The sequence below is a fragment of the Equus quagga genome, chromosome 7 (assembly GCF_021613505.1).
Source record: "Equus quagga isolate Etosha38 chromosome 7, UCLA_HA_Equagga_1.0, whole genome shotgun sequence".
In the NCBI taxonomy this organism is placed as follows: domain Eukaryota; kingdom Metazoa; phylum Chordata; class Mammalia; order Perissodactyla; family Equidae; genus Equus; species Equus quagga.
Window position 1 is genome coordinate 127,619,905 of NC_060273.1, and position 25,654 is coordinate 127,645,558.

The window sequence follows — 25,654 nt, forward strand, 5'->3', positions numbered from 1 at the left end:
AGAGAGGCTTGGGGGACAATGGTTAGCTCTCCTGGGCCTGTTTGGGGCAACGCCACAGAGATACCACTGGAACACAATGCGGGTGCCCTCCAGCTACAGAGAGAACATCCTGGGGAATCTTCTGTGCTGCGTTTTGGGAAGGAGCGCTAGACGGAAGGAAGCGGGAGAGGAGTCAGACCGGGAAATTCTGATTAAGCAACAACCACACGCCTTCTCTTTAATTTCCAAGTGCTTCTCCCTGGACTTTTGAGCTAGTCTCCAAACTAATGCTGCCAATAATCCATCAAGGAAAATTAATCATGATGTTACAGTTACCGACAAATCCTCAGACATTTTCTACTAGATAGCTCTCGATGATTACTCATTAACACCGTTAATTATGTGGTTTCTGCAGGTGCAGTATTAGAAAGTGTGTTCTTTTGTGCATACAGAAAATGCTTATAAAATTTCCCAATCTTCATTTTTTCTTTATTCTCAAACCAATGATCTATAAAGGCTGTGTGCAGAAACTTTTTCTGAATGCAGTTTATTTCTCTCTCCAATGTGGCCTTAAAACTGGAGGAGAATTGCAACCTGAAAGATTCATCTCTCAAGAACACAATTTACAAAGTCTGGTAATAAAAACAACATTGATAAGTAAACTTTGCGTCTCTCCTCTTTAACTCTTCAAGCAATTGTCTGGGTATTTTGCATTCTTATACCCTTTCCACCACCTTTAGTGGCTAAGACATTTTAGTCTGGGCTGGCCTGGTGGCTCAGTGGTTAAGTGTGCACATGCTGCTTCTTGGCGGCCCAGGGTTCGCCGGCTCAAATCCCGGGTGCAGACATGGCACTGCTTGGCACGCCATGCTGTGGCAGGCATCCCACATATAAAGTAGAGGAAGATGGGCATGGATGTTAGCTCAGGGCCACGCTTCCTCAGCAAAAAAGAGGAGGACTGGCAGTAGTTAGCTCAGGGCTAATCTTCCTCAAAAAAAACAAAATTAAAGACATTTTAGTCAAATTCTGTCATGTTGGGTTGGTGGCAGGGGTGCCTGGTTCCCACCAAGTTGAAAGCACAGCAGCAGAAGCTCTGGGCTAGAGCCAGAGTTACCAGGAGAGAAACATCCAGAAGACCCAGCTGATGGTCCCCTCATCAGGATCAGTCCCCACTGCTAGAAAAAAACAAGAAACCTTTTACCCACAACATAATGCAGACAGTGAAACCAACGTCATAAAAGGAAGTCTCAAATTCTGGAGGGAAAAAGAAACAGAGATTAAACAAAATTCCTGTTGATACACTAAGAAATAACTTGCCAGTAGCTTGTTCTAGTCTTTTTGTTTCTGCCTATAAAATCTTGAAATTTGAAGTCAGTAAAATAGACTCAATAGTTTAATTCACTTTATGGGAGACTATGTTGGGATAAATAGGCTTAATGTAAAACTCTGCATCCCCCAAATCATTTTTACAAGACTTTAAAGCAGTTCTAAAAGATAAGGTGAATTTCCCATAATATTCTCTTGTTCGTCCCCCACAAAAAAGACAGAAAAACCCAGTAAAAAAAAATACATATACACATATGTATGTGATCTAGTGAAGTGTTTCAAAAAGCATATTATAAGCGACCCTTGCTAATACTTTTTTCCCCATTCCTCAGTTGAATTTAGGTGAAAATTCAAGATTTTTAGGTACTGTCTTTAAAGATAAAGATTTTTTCCTAATTGTCAAATGTAAATTTCACTGTAGAATATGTAGAAAAGCACATACAGAAAAAGAACATTAAAATAATCAGTAATCCCAACACTCAAAAACGACTACTTTTAATATACTGGTGTATTTCTTTCATTGTTCTATCCGAAGAGGTGCTCTTTTCTTCTCCTTTTTTTTAAAAACACAAATGGTATGTTTTATAACCTGTTTTTAATTTAAAAGTATATTCTGAACATTTTTCCATGCTATTAAATATTCTTTTCCAGCAGCTATTCTCAATTTTTTTGGTCTCAGAACCACATCGTGCTCTTAAAAATGATTGAGGACCTCAAAAAGTTTTTGTCTATGTGGGTTGTATCTATTGATTTTTATAGTACTACCAATTAAAACAGAAGTTTTCAAAGTTTTTATTAATTCATTTAAAAATAGGGGGTCCAGCCCCATGGCTGAGTGGTTAATTTCACGCGCTTTTCTTCAGTGGCCCAGGGTTTCACCGGTTCAGATCCTGGGCACGGACACAGTACTGCTCATCAGGCCTTGCTGAGGTGGCATCCCATATGCCACAACTACAAGGACCCATAACTAAAATATACGACTATGTACTGGGGGGGATTTGGGGAGAAAAAGCAGGAAAAAAAAAAAAGAAGATTGGCAACAGCTGTTAGCTCAAGTGCCAATCTTTAAAAAAATAAAATAAAATAAAAATAAAGTAACTTATTACATGTCAACATCAATAACATATTTTATAAAAACTAATTCCATTTTCCAAAATAAACAAACAAAAACATTTAGTGAGAAAAGTAGGAATACTTTAGATTTTTGCAAATACTTTTAATGTTTAGCTTAACAAAAGACAGCTGAATTCTCATTTCCGCTTCTGCATTTAAAGTGTACATATGCTCTGTTTGGACAAGTACATGAAGAAAATCTAGCCTCCCGCAGATGTGTGGTTGGAAAAGAGAGGAACTATTTTTCTTTATACCACACCAAAACTTGACAAGTGGTAGTGTTTTAAAGATTAGCTGCAATGAAGAATCTAAAAAAAAAGGTGGGGGTTGGCTGGCCTGACGGCACAGTGGTTCAGTTCACTCACTGTTTCAGCAGCCGAGGGTTCATGGGTTCGGATCCTGGGCACAGACCTGCACACCACTCATCAAGCCATGCTGTGGTGGCATCCCACATACAAAATAGAGGAAGACTGGCACAGATGTGAGCTCAGGGGCAATCTTCCTCAAGCAAAAAGAAAGAAATTGGCAACAGATGTTAGTTTAGGGCCAATCTTTCTTAAGCAAAAGAAAAAGTTATGACAAACATCTTTATAGTCACCTCTTTCTGCACATTTGTTTTCTTAGAATTACACCTTAGGAAGTAGAATTTGATAAAAGTCAAAAACAAATTTATTTTTTAAGGCTTTTTACACTTTGCCAATCTTCCCCCCAGAAGGTTTATTAATTTGCCTTCCTGTCAGGGGCCTGTTCAAGACCCTCCCATTCTTACCCACCTCTTATCAACACTGCGGGCCCTGCGAGCCCTGCCTGGAGAGTTGTTTTTAGATCATCAGTGCGACTGAGCTGGCTCACTCTCTGATATGAAATACAATACTTGAGATTTACGGGACTTCTCTGCTCATGGGGTACTCCTCTGATAACTCTCCCACAGTGCTTTTTTACGCTACTTCACACTATCACAATTGGTGTTGTCCACGTGTCTCTACTTGACAGTAAGATTCTTGAGACAGAAACCAAGGCTCATTATCTAAGTATATACCACATACCTGAGCCCATGGGATAGAGATAGCATGGGGTAATGGTGGAAATAACATGTTCACTTCAGAGAGACCTGGGTTTAAATCCTGACTCCACTATCTGTGTGCGCTTGGGTAGATTACCTCCCCTTCCTTTCCTGAGCTTGAAGGTCAACGTCAGTTAACAGGAGACTAATATGTACTTCATATGGCAGCTGTGTTGAAATGATATGTGTAAAATACCTCATACAATACTTGGCAAATAACAAACGTTCCATATGTTTGTTCTCTTTCTTTTCCTTTCCAATGTTGAATTAACCTTGTGAAGTCCAAACTTTGTGGATCTATAAATCCACTTTGATTTACTAATAAGACATAATCAATTAAGACAGAAGTCATCTCCTTAACAATGATTACCTCTGGAAAGCATAACAAAGCAAAATTGATGAGTTTTCTAAGTCTTCTTCCCTGCGTCACCCAATCGTTACTTATTCTGTCAGTCACTCAAACATCTATGAGTGTGTACTATGTGTCCCAAAGACAAATTACACACAGTCCCCAAACAAACAGAAATGTAAAATGAAATCTTTCTAGTGCCAGAACACCACTTCTGTGATCATGTTAAACCTGAATTCAGGGAAAAACCATCCCCAAAGTTATGCTGAGAGAGCTGGTCCAACTGTACATCTCAGAAAAGAGAATTCTGACACTACTTGAGTCTCATTTCTCCCCTTGACCAGGGACATAGTAGCCATCTTGTGAGTTGGAGCACAATTCTTCACAGGAGGACTGACCTAGGTATACAGATAAAAGGATTAGAAGGCAGGGCCGGCCAGAGACACAGCTGTTAAGTTCCCACACTCTGCTTCAGTGGCCGGGGGCTTGCTGCTTATCAAGCCGTGCTGAGGCAGGCATCTCACCTGAAAAATAGAGGAAGATGGCCACAGATGTTAGCTCAGGGCCAATCTTCCTCAGCAAAAATAGGAGGATTGGCAGCAGATATTAGCTCACGGTTAATCTTCCTCAAAAAAAAAAGGGGGGGGGGATTAGAAGGGAATGAACTCTCTAATTACAGATAGTGAAGAAATTTCAATAGAACTTTGAAACCCTAAAGCAGAGATACCCAAGTGTATAAGATAGGTCATGTTGAGACCTAAATTAAAGACTTGTTTGTTTTTACCATAAAATGAAAAGTCAAATCTAGAACAAACAGTGATAGTCAGATTTAGCTGATATTTAATGAGAAAAAGTACTTCAACCTCAGATGGCTGTATTTGGTCATTGCTCTGTGTTATATTTTCAATTAAATTCCTTATGGAAATATTAACCAGTTGATTTGCTCCACTGTTTAAATAATGTGTTTTTACATGCATACAAAAGGCAAAACCTACTGCATCATGTATTAAATGTTCTGAGGATCAGGTAACAAACTGAAGAAAGCCTAGCCCAGGGCCCATGCTCTTCTAGTGGACATCTGACCTCTCTTCCCATTTGGTAAATTCCCCACTTGGCGGTCCTGGAGGAGGTAGTGCTGACAATGCCAGCTGCTCTCCCAGTGCTGACCTTCCCACCCATTCCAGACTGACTCAAGAGCTACTGATGAAAGAAATAGATGGTGGAGCTCTTCATTCTCTCCAGTGGTAGCAGAGGTTACAGCTGTTGCAATATTGAGCTGCTGGTATGGAAGTGGCAACAGTACAAATCGTGACATCTTGTGCCCAGTAGTAATGGCAACCATTTCCTCACCAGAGAACGTTTTTTCAAAAACAGCTTCATTGAGATATAATTCACATACAATTCGCCCACTTAAAGTGTACAATTCATTGGCTTTCAATATATTCAGAGTTGTGAGGCCATCACCACAACTAATTTTAGAACATTTTCATCTTCCCAAAAACAAACCCTACACTCCTTAAGCATCATCCCCCTAGTCTTGCCCTGATCTAAGCAACCACTAATCTACTTTCTGTCTCTCTAGATTTGCCTATCCTGGACATTTCACATAAATGGAAATATACACTATGTGGGCCTTTGTGTCTGTCTGCTTTTACTTAGCGTGTTGTTTTCAAGGTTTACCCGTATTGTAGCATGAATCAGTACTTCATTCTTTTTTATGGCCAAATGATATTCCATTGTGTGAATATGCCATATTTTCCTTATCCATTCATTAGTTGATGGACATTTCAGTTGTTTCCACTTTTTGGCTATTATGTTGCTAGGAACACGTATACAAGTTTTTATGTGGACATGCGTGCCCATTTCTCTTGCGTATATGCATAGGAGTGGAATTGCTGGGTCATGTGATAACTCCAGGTTTATCTGTTTGAGGAACTGACAGACTGTTTTCCAACGGAGCTGCACCATTTTACATTCCCACCAGCAGTGTATGAGGATTCTAATTTCTCCACATCCTCACCAACACTTGTTATTTTTGTCTTTTTGATTATAATCACCCTAGTAAGTGTGAAGTGGTATCTCACTGTGGTTTTGATTTGCATTTCCCTGATGGCTAATTATGTTGAGCATCTTTTCATGTGCTCATCGGACATTTGTATATCTTCTTTGCAGAAATGTCTATTCAGATCCTTTGCCCATTTTTAAACTGGGTTATTTGTCTTTTTGTAATTGAGCTGTATAGTTCATCAGATCAGTTTTGAGGCATGGTTTTAAGGGTTGTTCTTGGCTACCTAAGTCTACTTTTCCACACTTCTCAGGATTCTATGAGCTACCAATATCCTTTGAATAAAGCAATTTTCTGCTTAAATCAGGCACAGTTAGCTTCTGTTGCAGCTCAAAACTCTAACTGACATAGACCCTGGGACCACGCAGCACCCCTCATCTAGAGAAAATCACTTACACAGGCTTTAAAATGGAAACGTGTTCAGTGGCGGTGTTGTTACTAAACCCTGAGTTTCTGAATTCATGATTCTAAACTCTTAAACTATGCAGACTCATCTAAGGGAACTTATGGGATTGACAAGTGGAAACTGTGGCAGGCTGAGCAGCAAGTAGGAACTGGAGCAGAGAGAAATAGAAAGAAAACTCTAAGAAATGGTTGCCATTTCTTGTCATTTTTCTCCAAGATAAAGTAGGCCACCGATTCTTGTGAGTTATTCAGATGATAAGGTGCTGATGTTCTGAGGCCAGCAGCCCTCTCTCTGCCTTGGCCCTGCAGCCATAGAGGCTGGGTCACCCTGCAGCTCCCTGCCAACCTAGGCTGGGATCCAGGGACTCCGCTGGGATTTTCCTTCAAAGGGTCAAGTCTGCGAATAAAGTAGGCGTCCTAATTCTATCAGCCGATTTAACTACACATTTGGTTATCAGGCAATTTTAGCTCCTCTATCAACACTGCTAACTGTGTGTGCTTTCTCCCACCCCCAGCCCGCCTTGTGTATCCTGGATTCTCTAAGGAGTCAGGAAAATGAGAATATCCTTTCTCCCAGAGCAATCTGAGCCGAGGGTTGGGAGAGAGTCATTTTCTGCAGTTTCCTGGGTAACATCCTTAGCTCCTCCTCTAAGCAGGAGAGACTGAGGTACATCTATAGCACTGTCTGCCTGTGGTGCCCTCTCACTCCTCTCCTAAGCACCCAAGTGGGTGCCCGCTTCTCCCAGGACAGTATCTTACATCCTGTATTTGAAGGGATTTGTTCAAAAGGGAATCCAATCTAAGGCAGATGCTGACAGGTTTACACTATTAACCCTCTCCAAGGGGCTTGCATTTCTATGTCATTAATCTCTCTCTATCGACTTGCATTTTGCCAAATTCAAAGACTACCACTCCGTTCTCATTCTCCGGGCCCTGTTTTGGCTCCTAAGAACAAGATGACTTGTTAGGAGTGTGATGATATGAGCAGTGTTGATCTCAGAGAAGGAAACCTGAGATCCTGGGACAAAATGTTTTGTCGTGAGATCCAACCACTTATTCATTCAACAACCATTTCTTAGGCACCTACTGTGTGCAGGACACTGTGTTCTATCTGCTGGAGATGCAGCAGAGAAGCAGGGCCCCTGCCCTCATGGAGCTTCCACTCTAGTGGTGGTAAGAAACAATAAATAAACAAAAAGATAGCATCTCAGATAGGGACAGGTGCTATGAGGGGCAATGTGAAATGGTGATAATGTGATACTGAAAGCCTGGAAGAGAGCCGTGAGGCAGGGCAGTTGAGAAACCCTCTCTAAGAAAGTGACGTTTGCACTGAAACCTGCAGAGTGGATCTGGGGAATAAGTGTACTAGGGAGAGAAAACAGCAGTGTCAAGACCTGGGTGAAGGAACAGGGTTAATATGTTGGAGTTTCAGAAAGAAGACCGCGTGGCTGAAACGCAGCAAACATAGCAGAAAGGGATGAGACGAGCTGAGAGAGGTAAGCAGCTCAGGTAGGGCTTTGCAGGCTTGGTAAAGACGCAGAGAGGTCAAGCATCCTGCTCCAAATCACACAGCTAGTAAGTGGCAGAGCCAGGATGATAACCCAGGTCTTGTCAATCCTACCAGGTGTTTCTGCGCTGTAACCTGCTTTATGCCAGAAAGGTGCCAGACAAAGAGGGGATTTACTGAAGTCCTTCCTGGAGATCCCAAAACCCTAAGAAGAGACAAACACTGTTGTCTCACTCTTTTCTGCACATTCTCTCTTGAAAAAAAAAAAAATACTAGATATGAAAATTCAAAGTGCATCATGGTAAATCCAATAAAATTCTGTTTTTTAAGCAGAGGATGTCACTTTTATTGGTATTATGGTAAATACCTATTGAGCACTACCATATGATCCCATAGAGCGTGCACAGAAGTTATTTTGGTGTTGCTCTGTTTGACCTTATGAGGATTCAGTCTCACTGGATTGCCTAATGTCTATTTTTAAACATAAGATCTACTCTCCCTAGTACACATTAGGAAACTTAATATAGCTAAGGTGCTCGTCAGGATTAGCTACTATGTAGATTTTCTTGGGTCTTCTATGTAGATTTTCTGAGTCTTCTATGCTTTGCTTTTAAAATTAGAAGTAAACTGAAGTAATTATTTTTAAAAACTAAATTTACACTCAAAAAAAAGAGAAAGAAATTGGTTAATAAAGAGCAGACGTGCATATTGTGTGTATATATAAAATCTTGAGATAAGCACTGAACCCATGAGTTTTCTAGCTCTGGCTCTGCCATTAGACTGGGGCTGGAAGCCCTGGCACGCTTACCAGCTGTCCGATACGGGTTAAATTACTCAGTGCTGCTAAGCATACATTTTCTTCCATAAAGTGGAAATGAAAACAATGCCTGTATCATAGAGCTATTGTGAAAATAACTCAAAATCACAAGTGACACTGCTTGGAACGGTCCAGCTATTCCTTGAGTCAGTGCTGGTTTCGCTTCCCTTCTCTGGGTCTCTATTCACTCATCAGAAACATAAGCGGGTCAGGGAGATGATGCTAAGGTGTCTTCTAGAATAAGGGTCAGCAGCAGCCAGGCTTTCCTGCCAGACTTGAACTACAGGACCGTGAGACCTTTTGCTGTAGGCTGATAGAGAAGTGCTAGCAAGACGGACCCAGAGACTGACAGAAATCTCCCAGGGGAATGAGCAAGGAGGCTTCAAAAACTGGGACTTGAAGGACCAGGGTCCTACTGGACCCCTACCTCAGCTTCCCAAGGCCAACTCATTTTACCAAGGCACTCTCTTCAACTAGTTACTTGTGAGATGATTTGTTTCACGTCTGCCCTCTCCGGAGACTAAACTCTAAAGATTAGAAGCTGTTTGGTTGCCTCACTCCATGTTTGCATTGCTTCACACACAGTCCGTCCTCAATAAATATTCGTTGAATGAATGAGCCTCCTTTCTCATAGTAGACACATTTCTGAGATCGGAGGTGTCATGAGTTTAGCTAAGCTACTCCATGCTATTGCTGCCCTGGCATCCATTTTTTTTAACCAAGTGGCCCCCGGGGGCCTTAAACTGATACTAGCCCCTCCTGCCAGCACACGCTCTAGATAACAGCCCACAGAGTCACAAGCAGATGGAAGAACCTGATGTGACTTCCCCAACAGTCCTGGGGATCAACACTCTCCCCTACATTCCAGCACCTTCCCCTTGTGTCTCCCTCAGGTAAGGCCTCCTTGGAGCTTACCAAAACCCCACTCATTTTGGTTGGAATTGACCGATGCAGACTTAGCCTGGGAACCTCAAAGCATTCCACCCATGCACCCTAATAAAGGTGTGTGTCCCAGGTCCTGCCTCTCTGCCTGCACTCTGCCTTGGCCTCCCCATGTGGCCCCTTGAGATACGCCATGTACTTCCTCCAAGACCTGTGAGTGACAAACGTCTCTACTTCACTTTCTCTTGTGGGCTTTTATGGAACTTCAGCACACTATCCTCACCCTATGCTCCACTCACTAAATGTTAATTTAACAAGTCATAACAGGAAGAAATTAATTGTATTTATAGATCACCAATTTTAAGTGCCTTAGTTAAATCAGCCACTAAGAGGAAATTTGTGGTGAACGTAAATTTCCATTTAGCATGTGGACGTTTTTTAAAGAGAAGTATACTCAACCAAGCAAACATAGTAACGGCTCCATGAGAGGGCTTTCAGCATTTAGAGTTTGGTAGACCGAACAGTAGCATCAATTCATCCTCCCACATATCTCGGACTTGATCGGATTAGGATGTGGAATTCTGGAACTGGATGCACTCCAGTTGCCTTCACAGAGGACTTTCCTCTGGACAAAAAACAAAGCCTATTCTTACCCTTCCATCCATGATTTGGCTCAAGGGTCAGTCTAGGGGAGGCTTCTGACAAGTCACAGAAGGTGGGAATGATGACCCAGACATCCTAATTGAACAATCCCTCAGTACTTATCACTGTCCCCTCCAAGCTACCGTGTTTCCACAGTCACTGGGCATTGTCAATCCCTGGTAAATGAATGGTCAACAACCAACGAAATTCTACCTAATCTAACAGATTCAATATCCCAGCTATATCTGCTTCTTGCAGGAGTCTGGATGACCCGACATTCACTTGCTCATGCATTTGTTCAGTTATTCATGTCACTCACTTATTCATTCAATAAATATTCTCAGTCCTGGAAATCCTGAGTGGTTCTGGATGAGAAAAAGAAAGCTCAGACAGACCAGCAATTAGCAGCACAACAGCTAGGACCAGGAACTAGAGGACTATCCAACCATATTGTGCCTGGAATATCTTTCTGCCCAGCTGCAGTATCTCCTCTGCAAAACCTTTCTAAATCTGATTTTAAGAAGAATATATGTCTCTTCTCTAGTCCTTTGTTAATATCTTTAGTGTAGTGCTTATGACATCATGTTGGAATTAAGTGCTTCCCCTCACCAGACTGAGAGCTCCTTGAGAGAAGCAAGTGTGCTATCAATCACCTTTATGTCCCTGGTGCCTAGCCCAGGGCCGAGCATGCAGAGCTCATTATCCGTGGAGCAGTTCTATGGGTTCCAGGGAAGCTGATGGATTTCTGCATTGTCCAATATGGTAGCCACCGCCACATGTGGCTACTGAGCGCTTGAAATATAGCTAGGTGGGGGGAATGGAGACGTGCTGTAAATGTAAAACACGCTTCAAATTTCAAAGACTTAGCACAAAAAAAATGTAAAATACGCCATTAATAATTTTTATATTGATTACACATTGAAATGATACTACTTTGGATATTGGGTTAAGTAAAATATATTATTAAAATTAATTTCACCCATTTCTTTTTACTTTTTTTGTAATGTGGCTATTAGAAAATTTAAAACTACATATGTGGCTCACGTTATATTTCTCTTGGATAATGGTGGCTAAACCAAAGATTACTATTTTAGGTGCTAACCTCTTGCACATGAGTCTCTAAGTTTTCTGGGTAGGAAGGGGAATTTGGTTATATTGTCTGAATTCTGTCAAGGCTTTCATTATGCCTAGGTTCAGAATATCCAGGAAAAAGGAGACACTTTTTTTTTTTTTTTTTCAAAATTCTATCAGTCAATATTTCTTACACTTTAGTAGGTTTGCTGTTTTAAAGAAAAAGCAATTCCAACTCTTGCTGTATTCTCCTACATTGAGTCAAAGTCTTACCAAGGGCATGTGATACCCATGCAGCCAACACTTAAATAGCTCTTCAGTTTATGGCTCCAAGCGCCTCGGTTTTATCCTCTCTCCGCCCTCAGTCTCTGGCATCCTGAGCAGTCACCCCTCCCATCTCAGCTCCTTCCACTGACCTCAAAAGAGGGCCAGCTCAGATAACACACTTGTCAAAACACCTAGGTAAGCACAGCAGTGGGAGACACCATATAAATAGATACATGGAAACAGAGCGCTCCGTACCAATAACAAAAACCATTTACAAACCCCTTCACCTTCCAAGAGGTTTGCTTCCTACAATGATTAGTTAAATGGAAATGTCACTAACAGTTTTAATTCTACCAGCTTAGAGAGATCTATTTTATACCGGCATGGGCAAAGCTGCAATTAAAGGTGATTTTTAAGTTTTTGATACTGCTGTGGCAAAAAATCCTCTGTATTTAAATGGAGAATTTAAAATTGACCAACAGAAAATGATCCAAAACAAAAATACTGAAAAATTTCTAAGTGATCTGTGAGAAAGACTAAAAGAGTAGGGCTTCATGGGTCTACAGTGAGAAAAACATAAAAATAATGAGTGTCTGTTTACATATCTCCCTCCATAAGGGAGACCAGGATTTGAAACATTCAGCACAGTGTTTGGCTTATAGTAGGTGTTCGAGAAATATCAGTTGAATGAATATATGAACATTTGGGGGGTTACTATTTAACAGAATACTGCAATTGCCATGTTTATCTTGGGTTTTTTTCAACCTTGAGTGATATGCTAGACAGTACACAGCTTCCTATTTTACTCAGGATACAGTTTGAAGGCCCTACTACGGCCTACAAAGCCCTACATGATCTGTAACCCAACTACCTCTCACACTCATCTCCCACCACTCTCCCCCTTACTTAGTCTGCTGCAGCGACCTGACCTCCTAGTGTTCCTCCAACAAGCCACACATTCCTGCCTCAGTGCCCTTGCACCAGCTCTTCCCTTTCTTGAGAACATTCATTCCTTCAATCTCTGCTCAAATGTCAACTCATCAGAGAGGCTTTCTTCACCAACTCATCCAAAACGGTATAACCCTGATCCTGCTGTATTTGTGCTCAGGTCACTTACTGCTACCCGACACGTTATGCATTTGTTTATTTGTCTCCCCAAACTGGAAAGTCACTCCTGGGAGGGCAGGAACTCTGTTCATCTTGTTCAGTCTGTACCCTGTGTGCCTAGAAATTGCCTGGTACATAGTAGCAGTTCAATACACATCTGTTGGAGGAATAAACTAACATTCAATTGGAGTCCAGACACCTGGATTTAATCCCACTTGTACTATGAAAAAGTTGTGGACTTTGAACCCATGTCTCCTGACACCGTTTCTGCATCCGTAACAGGATTGGTTGGGGAAAGATGTTTCTAAGCCTCTCGCAGCTCTACATCCTGTGGTTTATCTGCTTTTCACATACAACTTTTGTATGACATTTAAGCAACCCGAAAATCTCTTTTTGCCATCCACAAACTACAGGCCCTCTGGGCACTTCAAGACAAGCGAGGACCCTGATCAAAAGGCCCCAGGTGAAGCCTTCCCCAGTCCTTCTAGGCTGGATGGCCCAGGACTTTCTCCCCACTGAGGAGCTTCATACAGACCTTTTCTTCCTGAAATCTCTTCTATTTTCTCCACCTAGAATGTGAACACCTTGAGGACAGAAATGGATTCTAGGAATTTTTGTATCCCCAGCACCTTGCATGGTCCACGTCAGCGGGCATTCCATGAAGATTTCGTGAATGAATGAACACAGGGAAGCCAAAGTGAAACAGGATCATTACTCACATTGAAAACTGAGACCATCGCTCTCCCCTCTTTGAGGAATGGTGGGCAGAAGGGAAAGCTTTGCTGCCAATACCGATTCATCTGAAGGGGTGTAAGAAACTAAACTTACTGGAACCTCCTAAAGGCTGAGCACTCCTACACACATTCCCATAGTTTATTTAATCCTATGACAACCTTATGAATTAGGAATTATTACTCCCATTTTATAGATGAGAAAACTGGGGCTCAGGGAGCATACGGAATTTTCCCATGATAGAATGGCTAATAGGATCCACACGCGGGCCTCTTCATGCCATATGGCATATTCATATCACTGAGTGATACATTGGAAGGGTAGTTCTCTGATCCAATATAAGTATTAGCATGTGGAATGGTGAGCTTTCCTGCACTGGAAAAGCATTTTTATAATTAAAGGGTTTTTTTCCCTTGATTCAGAAAGGTGGATGTAGATAATTCTATATATGGTCCCTGAAAGGATAAAGAAAAGATTTACAAGTAGATTACACTTTGTGCCTTTTGAACTTTTAAAAGTAAAGTTTATTTTTTCTGATGATAAAATGCACTATATGTTCATTATAGAAAAACTGAAAAATACAGATAAATATAAAGAAAACATTTTAGCCATTACCCCATCACTCGGAGACAACCACTATCAACCTTTTTCATCCTTAAGGTTTCCACAATATTTATGAACCTCTGAGAAAATGCAGAGGCAACTTTTCCATTCAAGAAAGGGGAAAACTCCCACTATTATTCAAAGAGATGAGGTCTTTCCTTTTGCTCTTCTGCCCTTTCGTCGTGGAAGCTGGTTGGAGCCATTCGAGTTTCACCAACAGTAAGGAAGGCTCCCTCTTGCAAAGGCAGGGAGGTGGCGAAAGCCTGGCGGTGGCTTGGAGTAAACAGACCCAAACTCACATCTCAGTTCTTACGTCTACCTGCCTTAAACCCAGCAAATGATAAAGAGCCTCACTTTCCTCATCTGCAGCAGGACAGTCACCTCACAGTGTTGCTGGGGGGGTTTAAAATGAAAAACACATGTTAACGCTTAGCACCGAGACTGGCACATAGAGAGTGGGCTGGGCCCTCCCTTAATTGTAAAACTTTGGTGGAAGACACGAAGGACGGGGTGAAGAATGAGGGAACATCATTCTTACCTCCCAGCCTTTAGAGAACATTCCTAGTTCTCACCTCTAGTGTCAGAAGGAAAAAGAGTTTAGGCCATGTTTGCAAACACACACAACAAGACAGTCTGATTTCTGACAAGGCTTTGAAGTAGGAGAAACTCAGGGATTCCCAGTTCCCCGAGGAGGTGCTCCCCACTGACACCTCTCTACCTCTACTTACAGCTACCGCCTCCTTTGCCCTCGCCCCCACTGTGGTTCAGTCCCTAGACGTCTCCTTGCTTTCCCTCTGCCGCTGCCCGTCTGAGCTGAGCCCTCCCCAAACCCAACTTTCTAATCTGCCCATCAGGCTAATTTTTCAATAACACCAATCCGTTCTCCTAAATCCTGTTCGGAAGTTTACTGATTTCTTGTTACCCGCATCATCAAATCCAAAACAAAAAAATGTGATGGTTTTCAAGGGTCCCCCTCCCCACACCTCTTCCCTCATGTTTCCCTCCACTCTGCTCATTCTGCCCCCTGCCCTGGTGTCCACCTTACATCTGTAGTCAGAGCAAGCTGAACTTTACTGCAGATGAATCTTTACCTGATCTTGACCTTGGTCAGAGCACAATGCAATCTCAGAGTGGAGCTTTGCATCATTGTCAGCTGCTCGCATTTTAGGGTAAATGAGTTTTTAGATTCCCTGCGGGTAAATGTTGGTTGGACAAGGATATGAGGATCCCAAACACCACTAAGGGAAAGATTATAAAGGCTGGGATTGACAGATTTCCCCTTTTCAACACTGCCCAAGACTCACAGGTCCCTACTCCCTGTTCCATTTCCCACAGGTGCCTTCTCTTCTGTGTCTCCTGCCCGTTCTCTAAGGCCCAGGTCGTGCCCCTTCTTCTCAAGGCCATTACACTCTCTTCTGACCTTCCACAGAACCCGAGGTTGGTCCTCCCCATCCCTCTCATTTTTTCAGCACATAGTCTCATGCTCCCCGTATTGCTCTCTAACTTCTTCTGTAAAGTCCTTGAGGGCAGGCATTGTGCCCGCTCCCCCCTTGGTAGTTGCTTGGTAAATATGTGGCCGGTATTTCAGACTTCTTATCTGACTGACTATTCACCCTAATCAATGACACTTTCTGAGCATTTCAACATCAGCTCTGCTGGCTTTGGTCGGGCAACACTTTTCACTTTGGGTAAGATGGGCATTCTGAAACGCTGCACATCCATCTGTCACCCAGAGAGCCTTTCTACTGATAGTTTTAGATTCAGGAAGGGCCATCGCTGACTGACAAAACAAAAACACAACCCATACTCAAAGAGAATAAGTGAAAGTAGAAACAAATCCGTACAGAGAGGAGATGAGTCCCACTGCTCTCATTTCAGGGCCTTCACGAAGGTTGGGAGGGAAGGAGCTGCAAGTGGAGTGAGACCTACGTGTTCATCTCGTATTACCCAACCAGGTTCACATTTATTGAGACGTTGATATTTGGGACCATGAGAAAAAGAAGCAGGATTTTAAGAACAGGGGTTATTGAAACTCATGCTTCTTTTCTTCAAATAATTTATGGGCCTTTGCACCAAAATAAAGTCCCCTTATAGCAGCCTGGCCCCGTGCTAGGCATCCAAGAGACCTCCAGGCATTTGAAGGTTCCAGAGCAGCCTTCCCTGCCTCTGCCTCCACCCCTACCTCATACCCCCTTCTCCTCTAGCTCCGTCTTTCAAGATTGTGCCTGTGCCTTGGGCCAAATGCAAGCGTTTTTGCACATTCCTGTAGTTCGGCGGGACCCTAAGTAAATCCGCAGGAATGAGCAACAGCGCCGGTCACAAGGAGCCGGGCTGGGGGGCGGGCCGGGGGAGGAGGGGGGGAAGTTCGCCGCGGCAGGCGGGCCTGTCACTCCAGCTGACAGCCAGCACCTTCACCTTCCAGTTCTTTACCAAGACGGCGCCCCCAGAGAGAAAGCGCTGAGCTGCAGGGAAACGAACTCCAGCTGAAAAAGACGGGCCCGGGCCGGGCGCGGCCCCCCGGTCGCCTGCGCTCGCCGCGCCCGCGGGAGGCCACCTACCTGGCGTCCGGCTCCTCCTCCGACTCCGCGGCCGTGTCCTCGCCCTCCTCGCCCTCCTCGCCCTCCGACTCCTCCTCGGTCTCCAGCGCTCGGGGGGCCTCCTCGTCGGCGTCGGAGCCGAAGGCGCTCTCCCCGGCGTGGGTGCTGTCGCTGCTCGCCATCGCGCCTCGGGGCCGGAGCCGGAGCCGGAGCCGCCGCCGCGCCTGCTGTTCTCCCTCGGACTGCGCCGCCGGCCCGCGCGGCCCCGGAGGGCGGCTCGGGTTCCCGGCCCGGGGGCGGGCGAGCCCGCGACTTTAAATAGAAGGCGTCAAAAGTTTCGCCACCGCGCCTCTGGGGCCCGGGCTCAGCTTCTCCTCCTCCCCGCGCGTCTGCCAACTTGCCGAGCCCTCCCCGGCCCAGGCCCGCGGGCTCCGGAGAGCACCCTCCCAGGGGCGCAGGCGGGCCGCAGCCGAGGCGAGCCGGGGCAGGCGCCGGCCCGCCTCTCTTCCCTCCAGAGTGGGTCTGGTAGGTTGATGATTCCAGCCGAGTTACCTGTTGGGCCCTTTATCCCAGCCTAGTAGTACCTACTCCTCAATGAGCAGAGCGCCTGCTAGGTCAGGCACTCGGCAACGGGGCTCGCTTTCATCACCCCCACAACTCCGCTGTGGTGGGCTTAAGTGCAAAGCTGGCTTCAGAGATGAGAAACCTGAGGCTCAGAAGAGCTTGGGTAGCTAGCTTGCTCAAGGTGTCCGGATAGCAAAGTGACCCCGCTGGAAACAAAGCTAGATCTACCCGTTTCAAAAGCCCACTTGTGAACCATTGTTCAGTACTGGCTCCCTTTATGTGTGCCAATCGATAAACTGTTTATTCCTCTTCCTCAATGACCCCTGTATTGTTCAGCCAGGAAATTTTTATCTCCACTAATCTTAAACCTTGAAGAGGAATCATTTCCCCCGCATTGGCCAAAGGCTGTTTTGTCTGAAATTCAGCTCAAAGGCCCTAGACTTTTGGTTGGGTCACATCATTGCCTCTGCTTAAAACCCCTCAATGGCTTCCCCCTGCTCGAACACTAGAGCCCAAGCTCCTGGGGAAGATAAACCCTGCACAACAGCCCACGTCTTACCTGTCTAGTCTCTTCTTTATTTTTAAATTATTTTATTGATCATATTGGCTTAAAACATTGTGGACATTTCAGGTGTACATGATGCGGTCAGTAGATTGATATTTAATAATGTACACCTGGGCTCTCCTTTAGACATCAGGAGTACCCAACATCCATCAAGTCACACCACTGTGCATTTATTCACACAGTTCCCTCTGCCTGAAAGGTTTTTCCCCCTTTATTTACCTGGTTACTCATCATTCAAGACCACACCTTTCTCTGAAATCTCCAGGTTAAGTGCAATACCGCTCTTCCAGGTTCCCACATTATCCTATATTCAAATTATTTCTGTGTCTCCTTCCCTCATTACACTTTGTAAGGTTGTTACTCATCCTTGTCCCACCATCCCCATCTCTTACAACCCAGAAACTAGCGAAGTACTTAGCACATAGTAGGTGCTTAATGAATGTTCCCTGAAGAGAACGGGACCAAACCTGCTGAGTATGCAAACAGGTAGAGGAATCTTTACAATACATAAAGATATTCTTTTCATGAATATGATTTTATGGCTAGAACAGCCACATTTTTTTTTTTAAGATTTTATTTTTCCTTTTTCTCCCAAAGCACCCCAGTACATAGTTGTGTATTTTTAGTTGTGGGTCCTTCTAGTTGTGGCATGTGGGATGCAGCCTCAGCGTAGCCTGATGAGCGGTGTCATGTCCGCAGCCAGGATTCGAACTGGGAAATCCTGGGCCGCCGAAGCAGAGCGAGACAACTTAACCACTCGGCCACGGGGCCGGCCCCCACATTTTTTCTTTTTTTAATTACAGCAAATTCTATTTACAGAGTTGTTAAGTACGATGACTCTAAGGTAGTATTCACCAGTTACAATAGCTTACGTGCATGCATTAGGTCTGTGGGCAAAGCACTGCAGATAGCTTGGACACAGTGCAGAAGCAACAGTTAGTGCGCATGAGAAGGAAAGACAGCAGAGTCCAGCCTTGCAGGGTTCCCTGAACCAGGGTTAACATCAGCAACAGCCATTCTCTGAACATGAGCTAGGCTTTTCCATTAGTCATCCCAAATGACTGCTCACCTCGGACAGAAAGAATTCAATCGCAGCTGTGGGAATCTGGTAAATACTCATCAAAACTACAGGCAGCCATTGTATATTCCTTCCATTTAACTCAAAATTGCTTGGTCACACTAACTGAAGTCAACAAGATTTATTTGCAAAGATCCTAGTTCAAACCAATCCAAAATTTAGAATTGCAGTACAGATTAGACGTTAAGTTTCTAACACTACCTTCTTGAGGAACAACACTTGCAAATATATAGAAATGGTCAGATCAATACAGAAAGAAAATAAAGGAATGTATTATTCACCTCATGATTAAATAAGTAATTCATATTGAAAATAACTGAACCGTCTAGAAAGTGCTCTCATATATAACAGCCCACGTATCTGACATATTTGGCTGTCACGAGGCACATAATCTTAGGCTTCAGTCTATTGGTTTAGGATGGAGAAGTTTAACTTCTTAATCTATTTGTTACGGCACACAGCTGAAAAGCAGCAGCAGTAAGATGGGCGGGATCGTCGAAAGCTAAGGAAACAGTGGTAGTGAAGGAGTCCACACCACGGTAAATTTGGGGGCTTCATTAGGAAATGTAATACTGTAGAGGCAGAACGCCTTACACACTTACCCATCCCTGAGAGCTGCACAGTGTTACTAGAGAGTACTATGACTGTTATTCATAATGATTACCTAGAGTCATAACTAGAATATTAATTATACTCAATACCTTCTGATAAAGAAGAGCTGCACAGGGTATCACACATTTTAGGAAAATTTCCAAGAAAAAGAATACATAAAGCTTAATTGCTTCAAAGTGTTAAACATCAGTAATCTAAAAAATTCACCTCTGTGAAAAGCTTCATTCCTAACTACGCCAGAGAAACAGGCTGTTTATGTGGTTAGTTGGGTGAACCAAGAATGAACTTGATTCCAAGATTCTCTGTCTAATCTAAATAATCAAGCACAATTAATTGGATTCAGTTCAGTTCTGGATGATAATTACAACCTCAATTTCATCTCAAAAGTAAAGGCTTACAAAAAAAAAACAACAACACACTGACAATTTCCAGATACAAACTTTATTCCATTTGACATCATACAAAAATTTAAACTTAAAGAAGAAAATGACAATATGCACCTTTTACAAGTCAAAGAAAAGCAAGTCTTAGCATTTGAATTGGTCTGCAAAAAAACCAAATACATGAGAGGTACAAACTGTGCTACAGCAGGTCTAAAAGAAGTTGTACACAGTCATTTTGAAAAAGTTAAAACTGTTTTCAAGATTACTTTTCATATTTAAATGTACAGGAGTTGATGAATTTACAAATATTTACATAAACCAAAACAACCTTAATAAACACCGTAGCTCTTTTAGCAGCCACCACTACTTCTTCACGTGGGAAGGAGATACTAAAAAGATATCGTTACAAACATTAACACTTTATTTATAATAATTTCGTTATGTCTTACCTAAAACATTTTATAGTGGCTTACTGCCTAAAAGTTCCAGTTTAGATTACAATCCTATAATTGTACACAGAAAAAAGTCTGATACTATCAATAGGATATAATCTCAACGTTGATCTTTCAGTTTCTGTTTCATGTCACAGGGAGAGTAAGAGCAGGAGAATGGGAAGTAAAGCCAGAGTGTACATTGCACTAAGTTATCATAAAGCACAGGAGACTTAATCTTTTCAAAATGTCTACACTGAACTGATCCTTTAAGACAATTCACTAACTGCCGAACAACACAGTCAGTGCTCATATTACTACAGTGCAAAATGTACTGTCGTTTCAACAAAAAAATTAAAGCAATCTCAAAAATACATCAAAAGCATGTGAGGTACTAATGACATGCTCACAGAGACACACCCAAAGCCTCCGTCTATCCCAGTGAGTCACGTGAAGACTGAAGGCAATTGTCCAGTATTTCACGCCTCTCTGCAGTGATTTCATTGAAATAAAAGATGTCATTTTGCTTCAAGTAACTGAATAACTGACTTGACTCTTCACCTTACTAGAACAGAGAGGCAACAAACCATCGACTATAGGTTATGCTGTAAGTATGTCTGAGTCGGACCCTGTCCAAAATGCCACACAGCTCCTCAGTATTAGCACGTGGTACAATTAATTGAAGTTTATATCAAAAACCTTTTATTTGTTCAGATAATTCCCCCAAAAATATTTTATCTGATCTCCTGAAAATTCATGCCATAATATTACTAGTCATCAATGTAAACATTTTCAAAAATACATCTTTAAATCAAAGGTTTTTATTAGGAAATGTTGTAATAAAATATGCAATCTTTATATAAGTATGTCCTCTTAAAAATAAAACATGAAAACAAGAAGAACAATTAAAAAGAAACCAGGGTGGAGGTAAACAAAATGCATTATGATGTTACTATTGTTCTTTATTTCTCAGAAGAATTTATTGAGAAATAGAGGCCAGTTATCTTTTCAGGATAGCAGCTCTTAAAGGTAGTATACTGTTCAAATCTCTTTTGTTTTTCAATCTGTGCCATGACTAGGAAAGAAAGAAAAATCATTCTTAAAATCTAAAATATATGTGGAACAAAAGACTGAAAGGACAGTTACTAGAATGTTCATAGTAGTTCTCTCTAGGTGGTAAAATTTGGGGTGATTTTTTTCTTCTTTGTGTTTTTATCGTCCAAGTTTTTAATATAGTACAAGTACTGTTTCTGTCATCAGAAAAGAAAATGTTATTTAAAAGCTCCTTACCAGTGTGGTTCCAATACATTAACAAAGAAATAGGCACACAGGTGGAACAAAAAGATACAACTGACAATATTAACATTTAGTCACAGATTTAAACAATTTCATCTAAAATAGCAAGGCAGTTAAGACAAAACCTTGGGTTTCAGAGGGTAAGGGAAAATTACTTCAATTATTTGATGGACTATTTTGCCTCTAGTAAGCTTTTTCAATTAAAAATAGTATTTAAGAAGAAGAATCTATACAAAAGCAATTTATATATGCCTCTAGAGAAAAACAATAAATAGAATTTGAAGGAAAAAAAGGAACTGAAATTCCTTTTATTAAAGACTGGCACCTGAGCTAATATCTGTTGCCAATCTTCTTTCTTCTCCCCAAAGCCCCCCAGTACATAGTTATAGGTCCTTCTGGCTCTGCTACATGGGACGCCACCTCAGCATGGCTTGATGAGCGGTGCTAGGTCCGTGCCCAGGATGCGAACTGGCGAAACCCTGGGCTGCTGAAGCGGAGCATGAGAACTTAACCACTCAGCCAAGGGACCAGCCCCTGAAATTCTTATTCACAAGCTAAAACTCTCTTGCTCATTACTGGGTGACTGCAGATCTCTGTAGTTTGTTCTCACTCCAGCTGTGCAACTGACTCAAACTATTGTTTTTAAGCTGACTAACTGTAAACGAAAGCTCACCCATCAGTAAGAGCAGCATCGCGGCAGTGCTAGTTTTGAGTTCTCAATATAATCTGATAGACAAGAATCTGTTTTGTTTTGTCCCACGGAATTCCACTAATTTTAAATTTTCTATGCTGGTTGACAAACTGAGAGCCTCTAATCCGAAGGACAGCTCATAATATAACACACTTGCATTTTTAATTATCATCAAAATAAAGTTCACTTGTATGTCTAGATAATGAAAAACTATGCCTCTAAAATGATCTCCACAGTTCACTGATCTTTTTCTTCTCTGAAGCATTCTCTCCTATATACTTCATAGTAGATACTTCCCTTCAATGTGTTTCTACACTGTACTGAGAACTCCTTGAAGACGGGCACCACACCTGGCAAAATCACTGATGAATAAATTCACACAGTGGACTAAAGAGCTAAGGAATAAACTTCAGTTTATAGTTTATATATAAAATGTGTGTGTGTGTGCACAAACACACCCATTTTTTTTTAACTTCTCAAAATATAAACAAAGATAAAATGGTGCTCAACTTCCTTGTTACAGTGGGGTATGCAGAAGAAAAATCATGGACCGGATATCAGCTTTCTTCTAAGGCTACAATAAGTTCCCCGATAGTTTAAGGAGGGAAAGGAGTCCACTAGATTTTACTCACTCATTTTGAGAGCTTGTAAGCTCACGATGGAAATGCTTGTTTCCACAAAAGGGAAAGTCACGTGAATGGAAACAGAGCCAGAGCTCTCTGAAGGAAAAGTAAACCTGAACTCCACTAATGCGTTCCCTGCTGTGCCACATTAATGGCTTCACAACCTAGGAATCAGGGTCATTCTGTCCTACTGCAGATGTATGTTTTCATTTTCAAAGCACGCTAGTCCACTGCTGTTTTAGAGTTAATCTGATGCATTGTTTACCTTTAAAAATTGATCCTTGATCATGTCAAACTTCTGCTTTTCATGTACAGCTCTGGCTGTATTTGTTCCATCAAAAGGTTCTGCAATGTTAAATGCACATATAAACAAGAAAGAATTAAAATGAAAACTTCAGTTTTTTAATTTGGTTGAACTACATGAAACTGCCAATATTTGACAGTTTTTGACCTACAAAACAGCAATTGCATATGGTGCAGTCTAACATCTTATTAGATTTATGAATCTAACAGATTTATAAAGTTTTATATAGCAACAAAAATAGCTTTTATATAGCTATGAAATGTCTAATAAGGTAGATAAAATTCAAGTGAGAGGATGACTAAAAATGAAGTCATCAGCATATGTATGTTAAGTCTAAAGCATAAAAGTGGATAAGACTTCTGAAGAATTACAGAGGGTCAAGAACCTACCCTTAGGGGAATAAAAATAAGTTAAAGAAGAAAGAGTTATCAAAAAGAATAAAGCACTATATCCAAGAGAAGTGGTCAATGTCAAAGATCACAGGAAGGTCATTTTAAATTTAAATTTAATTTAAAAGACCACTGATTTGTCCAGCAGGAGAAAGGTCAATACCTTTGAAAGTAGAGATTTAATACTGGTGAGGATGGAAGACACTGCAGAGATTATGATGTGAATGGATGATTTAGAAAAAGATACAGTGGGAACAGTAACTTGAATGAGAAATCTGGCAGTGAAAGAAGAAAGAAAAGCAGTATAGCAAGTAGAGAAGACAGGAAGAAAACAAAGGAAGAGTTTTTATGTGTGTCTCCAACATTACCTTCCATGTCTTCACCCCCAGCACACTCATCATCACCCATAAGATAAGAGAGAAGAGTCCACACATAGAGACAAGGAAACTGTCTCTATACAAAAGGACAAGGAACCCGAAGATAACAGTGAGAAAGGGAGGATAATTAAAGGCCTTAGGAGTGAGATGGGGTACCTGAAATAATGCCAGCAGTAGATAAAAATGACTAGAGTTTAAGAATTTTGGTATTGAAAAAGAGAAAAAAGAAAGTATTTAGAAAAGCTGGTAGGATCAAGTCAAGAGTATCCTTCAAGGACGAGAAGACTTACATAGGCCTTAAAGCTGAAAGGGAGGAACTAGAGAGAAAGAATGAAGCTACTAGAAAGAGGAAACGTAACTGAGGGGAAAGATCTGGAAAAAGTGTGAAAGAATAGGAAATCGAATGCAGAGGTTAGCTTTAGATTTGTCATATAATCCAAGCAGGCCCATAATCTTAAAAACTCCTTTTATTTTTTTTTTATTGCTTAGAAAGGCTATTTTAAAAAGGAGTTTATTGTTACAGTGCTGGGTTTTTTAAATAGAACAATGCCATATGCCAAACTATCGGATCACATCACGCATTGCACTTTACAACAGTGTTCAATATTCAAAAGAACACAGGTAACTAAAATAATATACACCCACTGTGCAATTCAGCAAACCAAACACAAAAGCAGGAGATTTATTTCATATTCACAAACTCTTAACACGTTAATCCAAGATTAAAATATTCTAAATTTGATGTTTTCCTACAAATGCTGAATCTCAAACCTTTATTCTTTTTTACCTCAAGATTTACAAAAGTCATCAACTTGGCATCTGTGAGAACAATTTTGCCTCTTGAAGTCAGTTTCCCACTGACTCAAAGAAAGATTCAATTACATGTAAATTAATTTTAGAGAATAGAATATCTTCAGAGCACTTAATACTTAAATTAAAATCAATTTCTATTCATAAAAATCTAGCTTGTATTAAAGTATCAATATTTTAAGTATAAAGGAACTCATTTTATTTCAATAAGAATCATCATAAGAAGATATTATTTTCTTCCACCTGTAGATAATGAAATTAAGTCTCAATCAACTATAAGCATTAGGGATGCACAAACAGGCTCAAATCTTAAAACTGGAAAGATTAAACACCTAAATTCTTGTTGATTATTTCTTACAACTAAAGAATTTAAAATTATTTTTAAAAATTAAATTAAAATTTTATAACGAAAAGACTCGTAAACCACTTCAGAACACAAATGTATTACTTTTAACTGAAATATAAGCTGAAATTATTCAAGTAATTCTCTCAGTACCATGATAACAGGATGGTAAATAGAGAGGAGCTGTGGGAAAGCTACCTTCTACACAGATATATTTATTTCTCCATTCAATACCATCAGGCCTGGGAACGGCTTTGGCTTCACGAACTGAAATCATTTGACTGTTCCAGCTATAAGAAGAAAAACATCAATCATGTTAACTCTTTTCTTAATTTTCCTTTTATTTTTTTTTTACCATATCAGTAGTAAGGCCTACTCTGATTTTCTCATAGAATACTGAAACTTGCCTCAACTCTCAGCACCACAATCCCCATTTCCTCTTCTCTACTTCTTTTTTCTCCATAGCACTTATATTCTAGCAATTTGCCTATTTATTATGTTATTGTATATTGTGTGTCTCCCACAAGCAGAATGAAAGCTTCAAGATGCTGAGTTATTTACATATTTTTTTCGTTGTTCAACTAGTTGCTTAGTAGACACTAGGCATTCAATACATATTTAAGGAGTAAATGAAGTAATATGAAAAATAAGAACGCGTAAGTAAGCAAAAAACATAAAAACCATGTTCATTGTCAATACCCGAGGAAGTGTTTTTTTGGGGTT

The 25,654-nt window shown here is 41.3% G+C and overlaps 2 protein-coding genes across 6 annotated transcripts in view; both read right to left on the minus strand.

The window, feature by feature from the left end:
• CMYA5 (cardiomyopathy associated 5) overlaps positions 1-16,802 on the minus strand; it is an 83,889-nt gene extending 67,087 nt beyond the window's left edge. The window contains exon 1 of one of the 3 annotated variants that reach the window (XR_006889362.1): positions 16,487-16,802. Coding sequence is in view for 2 of the 3 variants with exons in the window: in XM_046666390.1 (XP_046522346.1) it covers positions 16,487-16,647 (161 nt within the window). In the remaining variant the exon portion in view is untranslated. The remainder of the gene's footprint in view (positions 1-16,486) is intronic. The other 2 variants (XM_046666390.1, XM_046666391.1) reach the window with 2 other exon arrangements.
• Positions 16,803-19,705: 2,903 nt separating this feature from the next.
• The window catches only part of TENT2 (terminal nucleotidyltransferase 2), a 61,765-nt gene continuing 55,816 nt past the window's right edge, over positions 19,706-25,654 (minus strand). For all 3 annotated transcript variants that reach the window (XM_046666679.1, XM_046666680.1, XM_046666677.1), the window contains 3 exons: positions 25,130-25,221; positions 22,974-23,053; positions 19,706-21,173 (listed from right to left, as the gene is read on the minus strand). In XM_046666679.1, coding sequence (XP_046522635.1) covers positions 21,099-21,173; positions 22,974-23,053; positions 25,130-25,221 — 247 coding nt within the window. In that variant the 3' untranslated portion in view covers positions 19,706-21,098. The remainder of the gene's footprint in view (positions 21,174-22,973; positions 23,054-25,129; positions 25,222-25,654) is intronic.